This window comes from Lissotriton helveticus, chromosome 9 (assembly GCF_964261635.1).
Source record: "Lissotriton helveticus chromosome 9, aLisHel1.1, whole genome shotgun sequence".
In the NCBI taxonomy this organism is placed as follows: Eukaryota; Metazoa; Chordata; class Amphibia; order Caudata; family Salamandridae; genus Lissotriton; species Lissotriton helveticus.
Window position 1 is genome coordinate 514,849,619 of NC_136070.1, and position 11,150 is coordinate 514,860,768.

The following is an 11,150-nucleotide window of genomic DNA, read 5'->3' on the forward strand; positions in this document are numbered from 1 at the left end:
AGGTGCATAGCCACAATGTTGATGGTTTGAATTGGAAGGAATGAGATAAAGCCAACCCTAAAGCGGGTCTAACGATCCACCTTATACAAAAACACATAGATATCGTAAGCAAAGAAACATCAGTGACCCCATATGGACAAAAGTCCATTAACACAATAGCATGGGTAAAGTCATAAGGCATAACATAATAAGGCCATAAGCAAAAGACAGTCTGCCGATCTTGTTTCCAAGAACATGCAATATATTAACAAAAAAGAAGGAAACAAGGGGAAACTAAAAGGAACATGAGTGACCTCATAGAGGCACAAATGCGTGGCCACAAAATTATTGGAGGTGTTTGGAGAAAAAACAACCCCCCCACAGGCAGGATCTGCTGCGCTAAGGACAAAGAGTAACACTCAAGCTACGAGTACAGTATTCCCAGTTACGGCATGGTGGCCAGCAGCTGCAAGGTCTGCCTTGGCGTGCCATGTTCAAACAGTTATACCGAAAGGAGATGTATCATCGCCGTCATGATGCGAATTGAGTATCAGCGGTGATGCGGGGCTTAGCATATCGACGCGCCTTCTTGGAATACCTTGGAAAAGGATTCTCATACAAACCGGCAGAATTGCCATCACAAACACTTCACCGGCATAATGTGTTCAATCATCATAGTAATAAATGATCAAATTACGTATGTTTTAACTCAATCCGACTCAACAAAGAAGCAACATGAAATAGCAACGTCATCAGTGTCAAGACACAAATTGCGTAAGGAGGGTGACGCATTGGCGCGCCATCTTTAAGTATCATACAATCTTACATTTTTCATACTATTCCAGCTTGACGGTCATCACCTTAAAACCACCGGCATCATGAGTAGGTTTGCAATGTCATCAGTGTTAAGACGCGAATCACGTAAAGAGGGTGACGCGAGGGTGGCACATTGGTATACAATCATACATTTTTAATTAATCATACTTTACAGCTTGAGGGACATCACCATAAAACCACTGGCATCATGAACAGGCTTGCAACGTTCATTAGAAATTGAACGTTGTGACCCAATCAAAAAGGCAAACAGAACACCATAAAAAATGACCAAGGGTACATAATACGGGCCAGAGTTTAAACATAAAGATGCTTGTATGTCATTGACAGTTGAACTGTACTTATATAAGGCCATCATATATTGACTGAGCACAAGTGACAGGCCGTATCAACCCATGCACCAGTGTCATAGGTATAAATCAAGAGCCAATCAGACCATATTAAAAGGCTCGACAATCATAGTGACAGGTAATATACTCAAACGTGTCAGCATTAATATCATAAGGCAAAGGCCATCAAAAATAGTATTTCCATAAAGTAGATTGACGAACTCTATGTACTGGCATGCCAGAGCCGAAAATCGAAATACAAGTTAGGATAGCGAGTAACCAGATGTACATCATTAAATCTCATGTGGAAGGTAAGACTAGTGAAATCTTGTAAAAGCATGTTGGATTGGCACAAGAGAATACAGGGCATACAGTTTAGATACATAACAGTTTATTTTTAAACACTGTTTCGTATGAACATAGGAGTTCAATATGTATACAGAGTGTCATTACATATTACACATTTAATCAGACTTCATGATACAGTGATGAATCAATTCAAAGTGTAGTTCACCCCAATAAATAATGCAGCTCCCCATCTGTATTATGACCCTTAAGTGCTGCCTTCAAGCGACATATCCATTTAGCCTTTTTTTGCCTGAGCAGAAGTTCTCTGTTGCCACCCCTTTTTCCTACAGAGACGTGGTCAATGCCATGGAACCTTACCTGGAGGTGAATGTTTGATTCATTCAGTATTCCGTCCATCATTTGTTGCTACAGCACATTGCGGCAACCGTCATATTGCTGTCACGTCGCTGACTGGGCAGTTACGACCTAGAACACCAAGTGCGTGCCACATGTAAAAGTAAATACTCTATACATCTTCCACCTTTATTAATAATTTTACAAAAACATAACTGAACTGTACAAAACAAAATTACTACAAATTGAACAAAAGATGCATGCACGAATATCTCTGTAAAATTAAACCAGAATAGGAAGTGCGAAAAAAAAGAAAAAGTAAAACAAAAGAAAAACTTGCACATTCATTCCTTATGTGTGCAAAGATAATCAGACATCCACACAGGTTTCAAGCAGACTCTTCTGTTAACCGAATTTGTGTTAACCTTTTTTTCTTGGATTTTCCCATTCGCATGTCCCATCTCTCTCTCTGTTAAAACATCTCTTTCCCAATCCTGTGGTATAACTTCATTAAGTGCATCATCCTAAAATTCAAAATCCTCAAGAGGCCTGGAATTCTCCCTGTTAATAACATCTCTCTCCCCTTTGAGAATGGGAATTTGTATGTCAGGAAGCGGAGGCGAGGATTATGCATAATCTCTCTTCACTTTATTAACAGCAAGTTCAAAGGTAAAACTAAAAACACACTCCTTGCAATACATATCCCATGAACCCTAGCGGTAACCATGGTCACCAAATGACCAATCACAGTCCATTAACAAAGTCCATATAAGCAATCCTCAAGCGTAGTCCTTCCTCTTTCTTCACTGCTGCCCCCGTCAGTTAAGTCCCTTCACGCACGTATTTTGCCTTGGGGATTTGACGCATGGGGTTTTTCACCGTTATGCTTATTTGTATTTACTGGTGACCGCTTGTGTTTTGGGTTGTTCACCCGCTTGGTAATTAACGCGGTAGGCTTCGGCCCAAGTGTTTTTATTGCAATTATAGCGCGAATGCGTTGGGTGGTGCTGCCTCATGCTGCCAGCGTTTTCTCTGTTTCTCAACAGCGCCCTTTGCTCACGTGTGGCCGGAACGCGCAGGGAATTTGAGCGCTTCTCTTTCTGGACATTTCTTTCCCTCCCTCCTTTACCTGACACCGCTTTTGCGGTAAGACTGACGGGCCTAACCCTTTTTATATTTGCACAACATTGTACCAGGTGCTTCTGACGTTTTTCAGGCATTTTCTGTTGCTGGGCACTGGTAAAGGGCGGAACCCTTATATATTTCAGCAGGGTGTGTTTTTTCCTTATATAGGTGCCCGGCCCTCTGTTACTATGCAGTCCCGCAATGAGCACGACTATTTTACATTGCCCTCTCAGGAGGAACGGCTCTCACAAGGACGCATTCCTGCAGGGGTGGACAAGCTCCTTTGTTTGGCCTTTGCCCAGGCGCTTGCACCTCTGCTGGACAGTGTCAATAAATTGTCAGAACAGGTCTATAATAGTACTGCCATCCTGGGTGACAGAGGAGCCAGGCCTAGTGGCATGCATTCTGTGATGCCTCGCAGGGCCTTTAAGCGTGACGCGGAGCACCTCGAAGGCTTCGGTCGGCTGACTGAAGTCTTCCATAAGAGTGCGCGCACGCTGCGTAGCGCACCCTACCGGGAGGAGCGGTTACCCGGGCTTACTGGTGACGACATTACCCCGGAATTTGACCCTGATGACGGGTTTCCTGATGGCAGAGAGGGTGAGGACGAAGATGATTCCTCTGATGATTTGCAAGATTCTGGCAGGTCTTGGCGTCCCCAGTCATCTTGCTCGGATATGGGGGAAGGTGAGTCAGTTTCTTCTGATATGTTTGACCCTGAATACATTTTTTGTCCACGTTCTGTGGATTGGGTCCCTGACAAGAAGGTGGCTGATTACGTCGCCCTAAAAATTCGGCAGCCCCTTAATCAAGAGGTTAGGTCTTGTCTCCGGTCGGAGTGCCCTAGGCCTTCCCTACCCAATAGAGTCACGGCTACTCCGGAGATTAATCCGAAACTCTGTACGTTTTTCGCAAAATATATGAAAGACCCTAAAAAAGGAATAGATAGGTCTTGGAGGGCTTGCCAAGACAAGCTCCTGGATGTTGTTGGTCCCCTCACCAAGATTATTGAATTGGCAGAAAGGTCACGTGAATCTGGACAACCTCTCCCTACAGATGACATCGCCGGGTGGGCACAGAGGGCTATGTGCCTTTTAGGCAACGCCAACTGCGCCCTCTCGGCTGAACTTCGCCGCTCTCTTTTGTTGAAGATAGATCCCAAACTTGGAGAATTGTCATCTTCTGAGGCCGGACCGGTGGCGCAGGGCTCCCTTTTTGGAGATCCATTTGTTAAAGAATTGGGGAAGTTTGTCGCCACCTTTTCAGCTATGGGCAAGGCACAGGCTTCGATGAAAAAGATCTTTCCCAAAAAGGTATTTGGTGGGGCTGGACGAGGCAGGGGTCGCTCTTCCGGCCGCCAATCCAGTCAAGGCCCCAACAGAGCGCAGGCCAAACGCAACAACGGCTGGAATGATGGTCGTCAAGGCACCTTCTACCCCTCACGTGGCGGCAGAGGAAAGAACAGAGGCCGTGGAAGAGGTCAGGCCAATTCCAGAGGATACAATGGAAAGACTGGAACTCTTCTCTCCCGTTCGGTTGGGGGCAGACTTTCTCTGTTTCTCGCAGAATGGGCGGTTCTCACATCAGACCCTTGGGTGTTGGAGACTGTCCAAGGTTTTTATATAGAGTTCTACGGGACTCCCGTTCAGACTTCCCAACCACGTCCTTTAGTGTTTTCAACCCTAGAAGAGTCCCTGATAGATCGGGAAGTTCACGATCTTCTTTCCAAAGGCGCTATTCTCTTTCAAGTCTTCATCCAAGAGGCTTTTTAAGCAACATTTTTCTTGTAGAAAATAAAAACAAAGGCTTCAGACCGGTTATCAACCTCAGGTCTTTCAACGAGTGGCTGGTTTACTGTCACTTTAAGATGGAGGGGATCCACCTCCTCAGAGACCTCCTTCTCCAGAACGATTGGTTAGCTCGATTGGATCTAAAGGATGCGTACCTATCGGTCCCCATCTTTCCTCCCCATTGCAGGTTCCTCGAGTTCCAGTGGAAGGATCATATATCTGAGTTCAGAACTCTTCCCTTTGGTCTTTTCTCAGCACCTTGGTGCTTTACCAAACTTCTCAGACCGGAGGTGGAACATCTCCGGACAAAGGCCATCCGATTGATTATTTACCTGGACGAGGGATCAGATTCTCCTCCATCTGCGGATTACCATTTCCCTTCGGCAGACTCTGGGGTTTACCATCAATGCTCAGAAGTCGGATCTTGTTCCTCAACAAAGCATGATTTTTCTTGGTTTTCGCATCGACACGCAGGATGCAACCTTGAATCATCCATCTCAGAAGATTCCCCCCCAAAAAAAGAGATTCGTAAGGTTCTTCGTCGAGACAGAATCTCCTTACGACAGTTGGCCAGGATTGTTGGATTGTCATCGTCTTCTATACAAGCCATTTTTCCGGGGCCTCTGCATTACAGAGCTCTTCAGAGGTTGAAGGCCTCGCATCTGCGGAGGGGCCTCTCCTACTCGGAATTGATCTCCATAACCTTGGAAGCCAGGTCAGTACTCCAGTGGTGGATAGACCACATGGAAGCTTGGAATGGGAGAGCAATTTTCAGTTTCCGTCCGGATCTGGTGATAGAGTCAGATGCCAGTCGCCTGGGCTGGGGAGCCAGGTGCAGTGCAATCTCCGTGGGAGGCAGATGGACGGAGGAGGAAATTCTTCTTCATATCAATTGTCTGGAGCTCCTGGCCGGCTCCTTTGCCATTCGCTCCTTCACAACGAACAGGGCCTCCTGCTGTGTTCTCCTTAGAATGGACAATACAACGGCGGTGCAATACATCAACCGTCTGGGGGATACTCACTCCAAAATACTGGCGGAACTAGCCAAGGATTTTTGGCATTATTGTCTTCAACATTAGATTTCGGTGACGGCAGAGTATCTCCCGGGGATCAGAACTGTGTGGCGGATTGGAACTCCAGGCATTTCAGGGATGCCAGCGACTGGAGGCCGGACCCTGCGGTGTTCCTACAGATTACGAACCTTTGGGGACTTCCTCTGGTGGATCTTTTTGCCTCCAGGTGGAATGCCCAGCTTCCCCGATTTTTCAGTTGGAGACCGGATCCGGGAGCAGAAGCTGTGGTCGCTTTCCTTCAGGATTGGTCTGGGATTCTGGCCTATGCCTTTCCCCCCTTCTTGTTCATCCAAAGAGTCGCAGCCCAGGTCCGTCGACAGAGAGCCTCTCTGATTCTGATTACCCCGATTTGGCGGGCTCAGATTTGGTTTCCGTCTCTTCTGTAATTGTACTGGGACAGACCAATTCGACTGCCCTCATGCCACGGAATCCTGTCGGATCCTCTGTGCCAGCCTCACCCCCTGGTTCTCCAGGGGGGATCTACACCTTATGGCGTGGAGGATTTCAGGAGACTATGGACTGACGACTCGCTTTCGAGAGAGGCTGAGTTCCTTATCCAACAAGCCTGGGCCCGGGTACTACCAAGCGATACAGATCAGCCTGGAGGCGATGGGTTCGTTGGTGTGTGGCAAAACACCTGCATCCCGTGAGCGCCAGCATTGCAGAAGTAGTAAACTTCCTGGCGGAACTCTTTCAACAGAGACTAGCTTATTGCACCATTAATTCTTTCAGGTCGACCATTTCGGCTGGTCATTCTTTAGTGGATGGTGCCCGAGTTGGTGAGCATCCCTGGGTCTGTAAGCTTTTGAAGGGTATTAGACTTTCTTGACCCCCAGAGCCTCGATATGCGGGTCTCTGGGATGTTAACTTAGTTCTTCATTTGCTGGTTTCTTGGCAAGATAACGACTTTGTATCCAGGAAGGAGATCTCGGCTAAGTTAGCTATGCTCCTTTGTCTTATTTCCTGCAAGAGAGCGTCTGACGTCAGGGCGCTTGACATTGCTGCTCGGGTTTTTACCCCAGAAGGGGTTACATTTACCGTTTCCAGGAGGACTAAATTGAGTACAAGGTCAGTAACTTATCCTGCTTTTTCTGATTCTCCAAAATTGTCTGTGGTCAGATGCTTGAAATCCTACGAGGATATGACATCGGAGGTTCGACCTCCTGGAGAACGGCAACTCTTTATTGCCATTAAGAAACCGTTTAATGGGGTCTCCTCTCCGACCATCGCTAAGTGGGTCAAATGGATTATGTGAGGAATCCGGCATTGATGTCAGGGAATATGGTGCACATTCTACTAGGGGGGCTATGGCTTCCAAGGCTGTCCAGGTAGGTGGCAGGTTGGACGACATTATGAAAGTGGCTGATTGGTCTTCGGAATCCACTTTTAAAAAGTTTTATATCAGACCAATTCACGAAGCCGCAGCCTTGGTGGTAAGTAAGCTTTGAACATGCATAGTCCTTGCCTTCGCTTCCTGACATAGAATGAGAAATTTCCTAGTTAGCATGAAGGAAACTTTCAATTCTATTAAGGACGCGGAGGCGAGGATTATCCCCCCCCCAGGCAATCTTTATTTGCCTCCCACCCTGATGATCTGTCTGTTTCATGGGTGTTCTGATATATTTTTTCTACGGGAAGTAATGTTGGTCTTATGATTATTTGCGTTCAGTCTTTTTTGTACAGTGAACATTTGCATTATATTTCTTGTTCTCATTATACATTGCTTGAATTCTAGATATATTCCTATGTATTTTCATATGTGCTTGTATTCTTGATTCCATGGTTTACTGCCTGATAGTCCTTTTGCTGTTTTATTCCTAAATGTATGATGCACCTGGAGATTATAGTGTTTTCTGTTCTCCTAGGTGCGGATCCCAAAACGGAATAGAATGCGGATGGCTTAACTTCCTGCAGCAGCGAAATAGGAAGGACTACGCTTGAGGATTGCTTATATGGACTCTGTTATTGGACTGTGATTGGTTATTTGGTGACCATGGTTACCGCTAGGGTTCATGGGATATGTAGTTCAAGGAGTGTGTTTTTGTTTTACCTTTGAACTTGCTGTTAATAAAGTGAAGAGAGATTATGGATAATCCTCGCCTCCGCGTCCTTAATAGAATTGAAACTTTCCTTCATGCTAACTAGGAAATTTCTCATTCTACTTAGATTCTATACTGTTCCATCATTGAGTTTAACAAGATTATTTCACACTTTCTCTATTTCAAACTGCCCCATGAATTGACTCTCGCCATTTTACTCTCCAAGGTTTCTTAACCTTTACCAACACTCCATCTCTGACAATAGGACTCTTATTAGATCCTTTTATTTAATCATACTTGGACTTGCTGGGTTTCATGCGTTTCCTCTATTTTTTTTCTCATCACATCCATAGCCGCACTGGCGGAGGTAGGGGCATGTTTACAAGCCGCTTGCGCCACCGATGCGTCACTTTTTGTGACGCATCAGTGGGGTTTTTTGCGCAACATTTACAAGGTGACGCATCTACGGAGATCCGTCACGTAAACCGATATGCGACGGAATGAAGCTGCGTCGCGTAAGAATTAATCTATGCAAGGTAGGTGTTCCCACTTAAAAAGCAACTCAGTTCCGTCACAAGCATATTTACGTCATTCCGCTGCGTCGACGCATCTACAAAATGCGTCACGCAAATGTGAAAAAGTGCTTGCAAGCCTACGCCTCATAAACCCACGCGCAGGAATTAACGCAAGTCCCTCAGGACGTCAAACAAAGTGCCTCAGAGCTGTTTTGAAGCACAGGAAGAAACATGGACCTATCAATCCTGCAGTTGGGAGTTGCACCAAGAATACAACAACCACCACCACAACAAATCCCACAACCTCATCTTCCACCCTTACCACAAAGGCAGCGCAGGAGAAAGGAGCGCATTTACCGTCCAAGGACCACACTCATCGGACTGCGGAACGAACAAGTCATCAAAATGTATCGCCTCAAGAAAGTCTCAATTGTGACCCTGCTGCGGCAGATCACACCACAGCTGCAGACTCCAAATGAAAGGGGCACCAACATCCCACCGCTGACAAAGCTACTGGCGGTTTTGCACATGTTGGCATTGGATCATTTCAAACAACAACAGCAAAAGTGGCAGGGGTCTCACAGGCATCTTTCTCCGCCTTCCTCCCTTCGGTCTTGGATGCCATAATTCAACTCACACCACAGTACATCCATTTCCCAAACACCCACCAGCAGCAGATGGACATTAAACAAGGCTTCTATGCCATTGCTGGCTTTCCACATGTGCTTGGAGCAATGGACTGAACGCATGTGCAGCTTGTACCACCTGCAGCAACTTCACACCTATATCGCAACCGAAAGCACACACACTCTATCAATGTCCAAGCCACTGTCGACCATCGGGGACTATACATCAATGTACTTGCTAAATATCCAATTATCCTGGGAGTGTGCATGATGCATACATATTCCAAAACAGCATCATCAATGACCGTTTCCAAAATGGACAATATGGCAATGGGCTCCTTGTAGGTAAGCACACATTATTGTACATATAAGTATACTATGCAACAATAGATGACACTCTGCCACATCACATGCCTGTAGGTCAACATGATGTAAGAAGTCAATGTGAAAATTCAGACCCACATATATACTATAACCACATAACATACAGTACAAAGTTGCATGTAGGAAGGTGGATATCTGACTATATGGTTACCCCCACTTTTTGCCTGGTGTTTTGTTGGTTTTCGACTTAGTTGGACTGGGACCCTGCTATTCAGGGCCCCAGTCTATCTGCTTTCTCTATAAAATGGACTCCATGTACTTTAGGTACATACCAGATTGATTACTGGGTCACCCTTGTGAGCCCCTGTATAGTCTACCCTAGGTACCCAGGGCACAGGTGCACCCTAGGCCTATCAGGGGCTGCAGCATGTACTGTGCCACCCCTGGTTTGCCTTCCAAACTGACACCACAAGTCTGTTCTTACAGCCTGGGTAAGGTGGTGTAATCACCCCTTACTTAGATATAGTATACCTATATCTTTATACCTATATAGACACATATACACCTATAAGCCACTCCTAAGGCAGACCTCGACAATCCTGGAGGTACAGTGCTTGGTTTTATGTGAGAGGGTGCCCTAGCATGAGCTGAGCCCCTCTGCAGCTTTCAGAACCATCTCCTCATAGCTGTTCTATGATATAGCCATACCATATACTCTTAAGTGCATTATAGTCCTCGTGGTTAATGCTAACTTTGGTTTAGCTTTATAAAAACATGTCGTGTAAGCTGGCAAACACTTTACAATACTACCCCCCCCCCGCGAGTCCAGGGGCGGGGGTGGCATTCCACCCTTCTAGAGGGAGAAGACATGTAGTTACTGCTTTACCCGGTTAAACTTAAACAGAGCCTCAGCATTACAAAATGGATGCTGCTGCCAGAGACACGAGTCTGACCTCCTGTTGCTGGACGAAACTCAGGCAGGAGCGGCCTGGACAGTAGGTTTCCTGTCCAGGGAGGTGCTGGCACCTTCCCAGACAGGGTTTTGTATATTGGGGCAGGGAGGGCTGCATTCAGTGAATGCTTTACAGACACTGCCTGGGGCACACAAGGTGCTCCATGCATAGCCCAGTTCAAACCGGTGGCTGGGGCACTCTGCCCCAGCTCTGGCGCAAAACTGGACAAAGGGAAAGGGGTGTAACCACCCCCTTCTCAGGCCCACCCATAGGAGGGACCTTAAAGGTAGTCCAGCCCCTAAACGTAGTATAAGTATAGGAACCCAGTCCCTAGGAATTTAGATTACCCTGGACGAAACTCTGAAACATAAATCCTGGACATTCGACATTCCATTTCGACTGGAAGACGGAATACATCTCCCTTTTGGTCAAGGAGTCACTGTATTGTAGTTCCTATATTCTCTGCGCATTGGAATAATAAATCCTGTGGTTTAGACGTAGGACTGAGGTCGACTAGGTCTCTACCAAATCTATTAGACTTAATTGTGAGTGCCAGCTACCTCAGAGGTCACTAGAAACTTTCTCGAATTCACAAGAAGGGATTCGTTTCCGACAACCGCATAAACATGACAACTGTGTTTCCCAAGAATAAGAAATCAATCTCTAGAGTCGCGGAAACAATAGATAGCTATTTTACTCAGTCGTTCGTGCATGCTTCATTTCACCAGAGATGCTGAGAAAATAGAGAGACGGGCGTTTTCAATAAAAAGTATTTATTGAACAGTCTTCTTTCTCAAGCATAAGAAATGTACTGCTACAATCGTAATACTGGTAATAAAGTACAGAGTATATAATACGAACAGTATTATAAAGTAGTACTGTAAAAGCATGATATGGTTTCTAAGCCATAAATTGCCTTAA

The 11,150-nt window shown here is 45.8% G+C and overlaps 1 protein-coding gene across 1 annotated transcript; it reads left to right on the top strand.

Moving 5' to 3' along the window:
* The first annotated feature begins 3,097 nt into the window (after positions 1 to 3,097).
* Positions 3,098 to 4,681, top strand: LOC144783208 (uncharacterized). The gene has a single exon (XM_078662303.1). It carries the CDS (start codon positions 3,098 to 3,100, stop codon positions 4,679 to 4,681), a length of 1,584 nt encoding a protein of 527 aa, XP_078518429.1.
* Positions 4,682 to 11,150: the final 6,469 nt, after the last annotated feature.